The sequence below is a fragment of the Engystomops pustulosus genome, chromosome 1 (assembly GCF_040894005.1).
Source record: "Engystomops pustulosus chromosome 1, aEngPut4.maternal, whole genome shotgun sequence".
Lineage (NCBI taxonomy): Eukaryota > Metazoa > Chordata > Amphibia > Anura > Leptodactylidae > Engystomops > Engystomops pustulosus.
Genome location: NC_092411.1, coordinates 169,115,444 through 169,127,531, shown reverse-complemented (window position 1 = coordinate 169,127,531; position 12,088 = coordinate 169,115,444). Strand labels below are relative to the sequence as shown.

The 12,088-nt window shown below is 40.4% G+C and overlaps 1 protein-coding gene across 2 annotated transcripts in view; it reads right to left on the bottom strand.

Annotated features, from left to right (window-relative positions):
* LOC140066437 (BTB/POZ domain-containing protein 2-like) overlaps positions 1-12,088 on the bottom strand; it is a 300,718-nt gene that overhangs the window by 99,005 nt on the left and 189,625 nt on the right. For both annotated transcript variants that reach the window (XM_072113839.1, XM_072113838.1), the window contains one exon: positions 1,389-1,581. In XM_072113839.1, the coding sequence (XP_071969940.1) occupies positions 1,389-1,581 (193 nt within the window). The remainder of the gene's footprint in view (positions 1-1,388; positions 1,582-12,088) is intronic.

The following is a 12,088-nucleotide window of genomic DNA, read 5'->3' as shown; positions in this document are numbered from 1 at the left end:
GAATTGTCAGTAAAGAATGTCTTGTCGATGTATATATTCACTTATGCATACACCATTGACACTATTCTGCACTTTGGTCAGCAGCTTGGATAAATGTTGGCTATTATGCACAGTGTACACTCTTTGATACTAAGTATTGTAACCATTTGTATATATTTTTTATAAAAATATTTTTATCTATATATTGACTTCATGTATTTATAACCGTTTATCATTGCACTTTAGCACTTTTTATATTTAGTTTTCTTTCTATGCACTTTATTCACTTTTGCATTTAATGTACACACCTCTTACTCTGTTTGATACATATGAGGGTATATTATAAATGGACTTGTCTAGTTCCAGGATATTGTATACATTTTTCCTTTGGGGTATTTGGGATACTGAGTGTACTGTGTATAGTCCTTGCAGATTAATTAATGGCCATCCGGTTCTTTTTGGGTTGGTTCACATTGTTTACAATATAGTTGGTTTGGTCACATCAATATATGTAATTGGTTTTTTCATTTTACATACCATAGGTACCTTAGCATACTTTGCTGTGTCCGGTTGACGTGCCTATGTGCGTGCTCGTGCATGGGGAAGTGCACTCTCACGGGACACGTCTCCATGACGTCACCAGGATGTGCCCACCCCGATCACATGACCAGTCATGTGATCGGGGTGGGCACATCCTGGTGACGTGTTTCCGGTATGCGACCCCATGTGACGAGCACGTCACGCGGTGGGTGCGTCTTCAAGCTGGATGGACGGTTGTAAGTATAAAACAGGTGACACGACACTAACACTTCACCTCCTGACGAAGCATCAGCGAACCGTGCGTCAGGGTGGAGTTCATTGGCCCCCCCAGGGTTGCCACAGTCACCATGCTTTTGGGTGAGTTGTAACATTTATGTGTAATTGTTGAAGCCGAAAGGTACCTCCGGTCTTTACTCCAAACACAGTGTATATTAGATTTTTTCACCTCCGCCAGCATTATTTTTTTAGTACTGCCTAGAAACTGTGATCCTATAATACTTTACATTGTGGCTTACAGGGTGGCTAATGTACTCCTTGATTGCCCTATTTTTCCATCTGGGGCCACTTGTTTTCTCCTTGTTTTTCTCCCAGTATATGGCATGTATTGTTTAAATGTGTATATTGACATTATAATAAAGTATATTATGAGATTTTATTGATGGCTTTGTAGCTATCTTTTTCTTTGGTTGGTTATTATTAGTAGATGACTGGTGGCGCAGCTCCTAATACATTTAAACTTGTACAAATTGGTGAATTATAGCTTTAAGTTTGGGTAATCTTCTATTATATTGAGATCAAGAAGAAGTTAAAACAATAAGCAATATTGGGACTGTTCTTACGACTGCCTTAAATAATATAATGCAAAGTACCTTATTCGATCACTGGTGCCACTGTAACCCCATCGACTTTCGACCTGCTGGAAACGGTTTATATTACACTCTTTTCCACGCAGACAGCACCTTGGCCTGTCTATGAATTCTACTCGAGGCTTGGGGTTCACAGTAAAGTGTAGGAAAAGACTAACTACCTCACGGTCAGTGAGTATGCCGGACTGTGCTGGACCTGTAAAAAATACAAATAAGGAAGAGGAAAGTTATAAATACTTGTCAAAAGCCAGAAAAAAATGTAGATGAAAAGTAAAAACCCTTATAGGCCTTTAACAAGAGAGAATATCCGATTAAACATAAAGATGCATTTTTAATGGAGGATCACGTGTGACCTAGACATATTGGCGGATTGGATAGCCAATACGGCAAATTGTGGCCTCTAGTCAGGGGTGGTACCTGGCCAATCAAAGCCATGGCTAGTGCTAGGGGTGTCTATATGTCTGGGTCAGGCTGCTGAATCTACCATTGGGTTAGCTCATCTCTAGACCAAAGACCAATAAATTATTAATCACTTAAAAGATCTCTATATTTATCACCTAGAAGCAGATTCTGCCAGATCCCTGGAACATTCACTGGGTTAGCCTTGGTCAGACTGGCTCCTGACAGTCCTGAGCTTAAACCACTGTTGGATATCTTCTAGGTTCAAAGCTGAGTAAGCAAGTTTTGTCCTTTATCTGCTGAAATTATTTTCTTGGGGTACCAATGAGTCTATAGTCATACATGTTTTTCATTTCATTATCCTTTTTCAAAAGAGTTTAAACATCTTCAGACCCATATGCTTGAAATTATTGCCTGGAAGACAACTTCTTTCTTCTTACATGAAATAATCTTCCACCACTTCACCTTTGTATCAGAGTTTGTCTGTTCTTCATCCGGTTTTAACCCTCGTATATAACTGAATTTGTTTACGTAAATGGCTTTCTAACCTACAAATAGAAGCAATAATAATAATAATAATAATTTCCTTTATTTATATAGCGCCTACAGATTATGCAGTGTTTCACAGAGTTTGCCAGATAAATTCTTGTACCCATGGGGCTCACAATCTAATCAACCTACCAGTATGTTTTGAAGTGTGGGAGGAAACCGGAGGACAAGGAGGAAACCAACGCAAACACGGAGAACATACAAACTCTTTGCAAATGTTGACCTGGACGGGACTTGAACGCAGGACCCCAGCGCAGCGCATCTAAAATAATTGATGCTAATTTAGAGGTTAAGAGTGGTCCCACCAAATATTGATTTTCTTTAACTGATCTATTTTGAAGACTATTCCTTTTATGTCCAAAGTTTTCTTCTAAAAAGGAGAACGTTAGAAATTAAAGACCTTCTGTTAACGCTAAATAGCACGCACAGAATGCAGCCGTAACGTATGCAGAGGTGTAACTACCACAGTAACGGCTGCTACGGGGCCCGTGAGCTCCAGGGGCCCGCAGGGCATAGAAAAATCATAATGTATGATTGACGCTTTGCTTCCGGGCTTGGCTGCTGTGCACTTGACATGAGCATGAACCAATTGCCGGCAGCATGTTCCCCCCAGACCCTGGGGGAGAGGAAAACAATCACCGGCAGCACCATGAATAATCAATGCAGGCCAATGCCGTGAGTCCCGCTACTAACTGACCCTCTCATCGCCCCTGCCACAAAGGAGGCAGTCTGTCCATTACTATTTTCTTGCCCCTGGAGCTTACCTGGTTTGCCCGTGCCTGTGGTCTGAACTGCCCACCCTGCCACTTAACCCGAGCCAACATCGCGACAACAGTCTGGAGGAGCCGCCATGTTGAAGATGTGAGACTGAGAAAGCACAATCTTCACTTCAACTGGTAAGTTTATACCCTATATAGATAGCTTGGGGTTATGTATGTTTACTATTTTTAAGGAGGGTCGCTGCTTGGCATTTTATTAATGAAGGAAGGTCGCTGCTGGATATTTTATTAGTGAAGAGAGGCTGCTGCTGGCCATATTATTAGTTAAGAGAGGTCACTGCTGGGACATTTTATTAGTGAAGTAACATTTTATAGTAGCGGCTGTATTTCCCACCCTAGGCTTATAGTTGAGCCTTGGCTTACACTTGGGCCAAATCTATACGGTATGTGTTTGTGTGCATATAGATGTTGTACACTCATTACTAGGACTGGTGGGGGGGCTATTGTAAGCCAATAAAAAAGGCACTAACACTAACCGCCTTATCATTACCCCGGTACCCACTGCCACCAGGGATGCCAGGAAGAGCCAGATACAATCCAGTACCTGATCATCCATAGATGATTAGGCACTGGGGCGGCTTCACTCTGGTTTTATTGGGCTGTGATAGCCCAAAATAAGTGGGTGTTCACACCCAAGTAATGTTAGGGCGGTGCTGCATTTATATCGTTTCTGGCTGGTTATCAAAATTAAGGGGACCCCAAAAAATTTTTTTTTCAATTGTTTATTTTGTTACAGTCTACACCCTTAGTCCTGGGTGTTCTCAGGGGAGGCTTGCTCAGATCATCAGTGGGGAATAAATGCACTGCGCAGACTGTGAGTCTGGGGAAGAGAAGCCTGGGAACAGGCCACCAGCTGGAGACCTGTGAAAAGTATGGACATTGTGGCTTTGTTTTTGTTGCAAGGTATTAGGCTTGCACTAGGATAGTGAGGTATCCCACTGTATAGAGCCAGACAGACATAGGATTTTGTTTTATGTTTTGGTTTGCTGCTGGATGTTTACAAAATAAATGTACAGTTTCGATCTTAAACCCGCTGTGTGAGAAAGCTTTGTAATTACCAACCCACCATTTGAGCTGAATTTCCTCCAAATGTGTGTGTAATATAATATATATATATATATATATATATATATATATATATATATATATATATATATATATATATATACATACACATACATACACACACTCACCGGCCACTTTATTACTTACACCTGTCCAACTGCTCGTTAACACTTAATTTCTAATCAGCCAATCACATGGCGGCAACTCAGTGCATTTAGGCATGTAGACATGGTCAAGACAATCTCCTGCAGTTCAAACCGAGCATCATTATGGGGAAGAAAGGTGATTTGAGTGCCTTTGAACGTGGCATGGTTGTTGGTGCCAGAAGGGCTGGTCTGAGTATTTCAGAAACTGCTGATCTACTGGGATTTTCACGCACAACCATCTCTAGGGTTTACAGAGAATGATCCGAAAAAGAAAAAACATCCAGTGAGCGGCAGTTCTGTGGGCGGAAATGCCTTGTTGATGCCAGAGGTCAGAGGAGAATGGGCAGACTGGTTTGAGCTGATAGAAAGGCAACAGTGACTCAAATCGCCACCTGTTACAACCAAGGTAGGCAGAAGAGCATCTCTGAACGCACAGTACGTCGAACTTTGAGGCAGATGGGCTACTTCAGCAGAAGACCACATCGGGTGCCACTCCTTTCAGCTAAGAACAGGAAACTGAGGCTACAGTTTGCACAAGCTCATCGAAATTGGACAGTAGAAGATTGGAAAAACGTTGCCTGGTCTGATGAGTCTCGATTTCTGCTGCGACATTCAGATGGTAGGGTCAGAATTTGGCGTCAACAACATGAAAGCATGGATCCATCCTGCCTTGTATCAACGGTTCAGGCTTCTTCTTTTTCGTTTTTGAGCTCTGGTTACAAAAGAGTTTTTTCTACTGGATTATTGAATAGTGGATAGTTTGCTGGATCCATCTAGGACCGTTAAGGACAGCTCATAAGAGGGAAGGTGCAGCACCACACAATTTTTGATGATATACTCCAGCTGGGGTTTTTTCTCTTTATTATTTTCTGTGCCTTTAACTCAAAATGTTAAAAAATTTAAGGCTTTGTTTTTCTCTGCCTTAATAAAAAAAGTTCTGATTCAAAATAATGATAACCAGACCAAATGGCAAGAAACAGATATGGTTATTAATTATTCCGGTTATATTCTTTATTTTTCCATAATTTAGTTTATTTGTTTTTATCATACAAATAAAAATACAATACAGGTGGAGAAAATACACTACAATACAAACAAGTAAGGGCAAACTATTTCACCCTAATCAATAACATAAACTTATCAACTTATCCCAAACAGATTACTTCAGCAACTGGTAGCAATTTGGTGAGGGAAAGTGCTCACCAATAGGTCAGAGGGGGGGGGGGGGGTAAATGGGTAAAAAGGGGAGGAATGGGGGAGGTTATCAAGGCGGCTCTACATGGCCTTCAGAGTCCTTAGCGCCAAGGAGTTCTCTACTAGTCATGCAGAAGGAGACACATGGGTTGGAGTCTGTCTGACTGCTGGGTCTGAGTGGATAAGGCGTTCCATATGGTATATATCATTAACCCTATATAGCAATTGTCCCACCGATGGGGGGGGTTAACCGACTTCCAGCGTATGAGGATAAGGGCTCGTGCTGCGTTTAGCAGATGTCTCGTAAATGATTTTTTTGTACTGAGGTAGTGATAGTTCTTTGAAATGCAGGAGGGCCAGTGCGGGGCTGTACATTGAGTTGTGTCCAGTCAGTTCATGAGCCCGGTGCCCCACCTCATCCCAGAATTGTCAAAGTCTAGGGTGCTCCCAGAAGTTGTGTAGTATGGTTTCCTCTGAGTTGCCACATCTCCAACACAGTGGCAATGTGTCTGTAGAGGACATGTGGGACCCAATACATCTACTCAGAATTTTGAAGTTAGTTTCTTGATATGCGGACTGTATTCTTTCTAAGGAGCAGATTGGGGTTCTGTAAGGGACTCTCAGGATTTCAATCTGTTCAACAATATTTTGGATGTTAATACATTTTCTGGTAATATTAACGTTGAGAAACATTTCAGGAGGTATTATGTGATAATGAAGCTATAAGTTATAACAATTTTCAAAATTATGTATTTAATGTACCCTCTGATACCATTCATAATTTGATAGATAAAAGTAATATTTTGACTTTAAGGGCACTTCCGTGTGAATCAGCGGAGGTTAATGATAGGTCACAAGGTGCATTATCTATCATAAAAAAATCCAGAATTTTATCTTGCCTCGTACTCCTGCATTAGACAAATTTCAAGATATGGTTGAAAAGAACCAACCAAATTAAAAATTTAGGGTAGTGAACATAACAATTATGATAATATGTCAAGAAAGGAGCACATAGATCTAATCCAAGTTAAAGGTAATCTTAACATTGTTGTCCACTATCAGCTGTCATTATGGATGCCACCTTGTATAGTAAAGTAAGTAAAGATATTTTAACCCCTTATCATGACACTAGTTTTCAGCTTAAAGACCAGACTCGATTTTTTGAATCCGACATGCGTCACGATAATTGATTATAACTTCGGAACGCTTTAACATCTCCAGGTGATTTTGAGATTGCACTTCATGTTAGTTGTAAAACTTAAGTGATAAGTTTTGTGTTTCATTCTGAAAGAAAATGAAAATTTTGCAAAAGTTTGTAGAAAATTTTTCATTTTAAAGTTTGAAATGTTCTGCTTTCCAGACAGGAGGTAAAACTACCCAAAAAGCTTGATAATTAACACTTATGGAATGTCTGCTTTATGTTGAGATGATATTTAATGCATCCTCTCACTTTTCTAGGATGTTATGAGGTGCAAAACTTTAGGTGCAATTTTTCTCATTTTCATGAAAATCCCCAAAACTCACATTTTGAGGGTCAACTCAGATTTCAAGTGACTTTGAAAGGCCTAAATAATCGTTAAACCCCCTATATAAACTTCACCCTTCAACGCATGTAAAACAACTTCTATTAAGTCGATTAACCCTTTAAGTGTTTCACATGGGTTAAAACAATATGGACCTGTGATTTAGAAACTTTTGAATTTTTTTTGGAAAATACATTAATTTAGGCCAAAACTGACAGTTTCATAATGAATAAAATGATGAAATGCTCTGCAACGTTTGATGCCCAATTTCTCCAGAGAGTACCGATACCACATATGTGGTGGTAAACTTCTGTACGGGCGCACAGCCCGACATAGAATGAAAGCAGCGCAGATTTGTTTTCTCACAGGCTATAATTTTTTTTTTTGGTAATGCAAACATATGAGGGCTTATTATTTGCACTTGACCGCGGCGGGTTAAGGGGTTAAACACCCGGGATCAGAGTGACATCACAGCCCAACATCGGCAACATTGAGACCCGGTGTCCCGAAATCATCTTCTGACACACCACCGTAGAAAGGCGGTCAGAAGAAGTGACAGCCGTAAAAAGCTGATAAGTCATTAAGGGGTTAAATGCCCCCACCACCTATTGCAAACTAAGCAGTAACCCTACTGCTTCTTTTCAAGCAAGTTTACCAAAATTATTAGAGGAGGGTTTGCGCTTTGGGTGGTTAAGTGAAAGACTGATGGCTTTTTTATATGTTAATTTTCTGGTCTTTCACCCTCTTCACAAGGTGCATAAAAATACGTCCATTTCCCCTCCAAATGCGCCTGCATTGTTAGTTTAGGGGAAAGACTAGGAGGGTATGCCCGAATCTCCAGTCTTTAGTTAGCATTACTCCCAAACATTTTCATCAAATTTTGAAAAATGTAAATTGGATACCATTGTATCCATCAACACAGCATGATTTTGGCATCCATTTCCAAAAAAACACATAGTTTGCACAATACAGTTTTAAAGGAATATGTCTTATCAGTTATTCTTACCAAGTAATAAGGTTTTTTCATTTTTGATGAAGATTTTTACTTGCAGATGAGGCTCCTGTGAGAGCTAAATTCCCCCCCTCACCTGCAAATATATACATGACCAAGAACAGTTTATGTTATCCTCTGCTAATCCATATAGAGAATCTATTGCATAGATAGGCAGATTCATTGATGATTTGGTGTTGATTTGGGCAGGTTCTGAACAAACTTTGAAACAAATTATGCAACATTGTACCAATAATATTTAAACATGGCCTTTATGCATGTGTATGGTGGTTCTGAGATTGTTTTTCTGGATGTGAGACTACAAGGTACTGGGAACAGAAGTGAGGTAATCCCATATAGAAAGGAAATCTTTGGAAATGTAAAACTAGTGATTAAATCTTGTCATCCTATCCACATCATAAAAAACATTCCTAGTCAGGATCCGCAGAAACTGCTCAAGAGAAGATACATTTAGAGATGAAGTCAAAAAGAAATTAATAGAGAGACAATATAACCCCTTCCCGCATTTGAACATTCCAGTACATCCTGTTGCAGCAAACACCCGTCGCTGGCACCGATTATGGGTGTTAACCATTTAAATGCCATTGGCAAAAGTGTGGGGGGCATTTTAATGTTGGCGATACATGGGCACTGTCATCTTCATTCCAGTCAGGGCACCCTGTGATGTGATTGGGGTGCGAAAATCAGTTGCCAAGGCAGCCAGGAGTTGCATGTTAAACATCTAGCCTGTAACAGTCTGGGTGTAAAAGACAGATACAGATGTTATGCAAAATCCAAATATTCTGCAATATAGTAGCATTGCAGTATATGGTGGAAGTGTTTAGACCATGGGGTTTGAAATACGGTAAAAAGAATAAAAATTTTAAAAAGTTTTGAAAAATTACAAGATAAAAGTTCACACCACCCCCTTTCCCTAAAAGTGATACAAAAATAAATAAAAAAGTAAAAGCATAAACATGTTAGGTATTGCCGTGTCCTAAACTGTCTTTTCTGTTATAATACAAAAATAGTTATTCCAGGTAGTTAAACCCATAACGGAAAATAGAGCCCAAATATTAGAATTGCCACTTTTTCTTCAAAATTTAATGGCGAAAACAATGATCAAAAGGTTGTACAGTCCCAAAATTGGTGGAATAACTGTGAGCTCCATATCACACCTCAAATTTATGGTTCAATAAAAGTTTATTGATAAACAGAATTGCAAGTAGAATTGACAGTATTATTAACAGTACAAACAAAGTGCAAGTACCCAGTGACCTACATGGCGGTCAGGATATTCGGGTCACAGCCCCATAATGCAATCATGAGAGATCATGTATAAGGCAAATGTAGACACTCAAGGTACCTTTTTGCAATAATAGGTAATAAGTATGAACTGGAACAAAGAGGTTTGTGGGGAAGGAAGGAAGGGGAGGGTGGGAGGGAGGAAAAGTGGGTGGTGGGAGGAGAAGGAGGCCCCTCTGGCTCTGCGGGGTCATTGAAAAAAAGAAGAAAAAATATGAATGTATCGGAAAGATGAAAAAGGCCTCACTTATCAGGGGTCACCCGTAAGCCATACATTGAACGAATCTGAGTTTCTCCACTGGGTCCATTTTGACCAGGTGGAGAAATGAGTCTCCATCCGGTTGCCGTCCGACGCACAGAGTTCTTCCATACGACAGATGCAATCTACCTCCTCGACCCACATCAACCGGGTAGGGGGAGTCGTAGACTTCCAGAGTCAGGGGATCACCAACCTGAAGGCCACCAGAAAGTGTCTTAGAATAGGTATTCTCCCAGGTCGCCTTCGCGACATTAAGAAAGGTTTCTTAATGTCGCGAAGGCGACCTGGGAGCATTGAGAGTAGCACGATAGCAGGCGTGAAATCCCCAGAAGCTCCACATATAGGCTATAACCTTACTGTCCCACCAAATGTGGCACATGGTTCCTGGAGCAGAGTGGCAGTGCCAACATGTTGGTGAAACAGATGGGAACATGTTGTGGAGGCGCACTGGGGTTCTGTACCAGCGCGTAAGGATCTTGTAATTCGTTTCTTGTATTTCGCCAGAAATGGACATTTTGTGGGTGAGGATTAGGGATTTCTCCCATGATTCCTTGGCAAAATTCTCCCCTAGTTCCTCTTCCCATGCCGACATGTACGGCAAGAGGTGGTTCTCGGTATTGGTATCAGATAATAGCCTGTAGAGGAAAGACACATCATGCAATGGTACAATTGTTTAGAGCATAAATTTTCAAATGTGGTCAGGTCCTTGAAAACCAGGGTAAATAGGGTTTAGGCGTGCTGACCATTGGGTGGCTGGGTAGTTAGAAAGTTAGATAGCATCACACAAAAAATTGTCCATTCGGACATCTATACCCATTTGCCACTAAAACTTAACTTTTATTTATTATGATTAGAAGACGGACCAACCAAAATTAACAAATGTTTAAAATTTCTCAAAACAGTTTGAAGAGGTTGTTGTGGAAAGCAGTATACTCGGGGGCATATAATTCTGCAACTATGTCCCACAGTAGTATTTGTTTAGGTTTTTGATGATCGTGCTCATAAGTAGTGGTTTACACATGTAGTGGTTGAGGTGACCACAAACTTGAATTACTGCTTTAGAAGTAATCCCCCTCCTCCCCTTAGCACGCTCAGTCTTTAAGTTAGAGAATATGTGCGCTCAAGTTGACTAACTTAAAGACTGAGCGTGCTAAGGGGAGGAGGGGGATTACTTCTAAAGCAGTAATTCAAGTTTGTGGTCACCTCAACCACTACATGTGTAAACCACTACTTATGAGCACGATCATCAAAAACCTAAACAAATACTACTGTGGGACATAGTTGCAGAATTATATGCCCCCGAGTATACTGCTTTCCACAACAACCTCTTCAAACTGTTAGAGAAATTTTAAACATTTGTTAATTTTGGTTGGTCAGTCTTCTAATCATAATAAATAAAAGTTAAGTTTTAGTGGCAAATGGGTATAGATGTCCGAATAAACAATTTTTTGTGTGATGCTAGGTCCTTGAAAAAACACTCCGTGGGAGTCAGGGAAAACAAATAGCTCCTCAGTTGTAGGTAGTGAAGCCAAACCCCTGGGTGGGGAGGATGTGAGCGCTTGGGAAAGGCCCGTGAAGTCCTTGGCAGGAGATCACACCTCAAATTTAAAGTTGTAAAAACAGAGTCCACAAGAAAATAAGGCCAAATTTTGCCAAATTCACCACATTTAAATTCTTTTATAGCTTTCCAGTACATGGCATGGCATGCAATATTAAATACCATCATTAGGATGGAAAATTTGTTGAATAGAAAACAAGCTCTTATACAGCTTAGTAAAAATGTAGTTATGTATTTTTGAGGGTGGGGTACAAAAAAGATGAAAATTACATTATCGGTAGTTTCCCTTTTAGCTTCCACAGCGGCACCACAGGAGGATTCCCCCAACCCCAGGGACAGGAAACAAAGGACTGGAACCCTTTAAATATAGCCCCTCCTCACAACTCACCAGTTTAGTTTAAGAGAACCTTAATCAGGATGTAAGCACAACAACTTATTAGAACATACATATTTATATATACATATCAACAAAAAAAAATCTTCCACCCGGTAACACAAAAGAAAATATCATATATTCATAACATAGGGAGGGAAATGCCCGTGCCACTGTGGAGGCTAAAAGGGAAATCTCTAAGTGTAATTTTCATCTTTCCAATACGCCTCCACAGCGGCACCACAGGAGGAATAACAGAGAAAAATATTCCTAGGGGAAGACAACACCTTTCGACCATAGGATAGGTCACATAAGCAGAAGAAATGTCCAATGTATAATGGCGAAAAAAGGCAGTAGGATTAGCCCAGGTAGCCACCCCACATATCTAGGCTAGTGATACAAAGCCCCTTCAGCCCAGGAAGTGGAGAATGCCCGAGTGGAAAGGGCCTTGAGCCCCACAGGAACAGGTAAATATTTGATTTAGTAGCAGAAAGCAATTGCAGTTCTGTTTTGCCTTTTGTCAAATCTTACTAGCAGCTTTTCACTTATCCTTTCCCTGGAA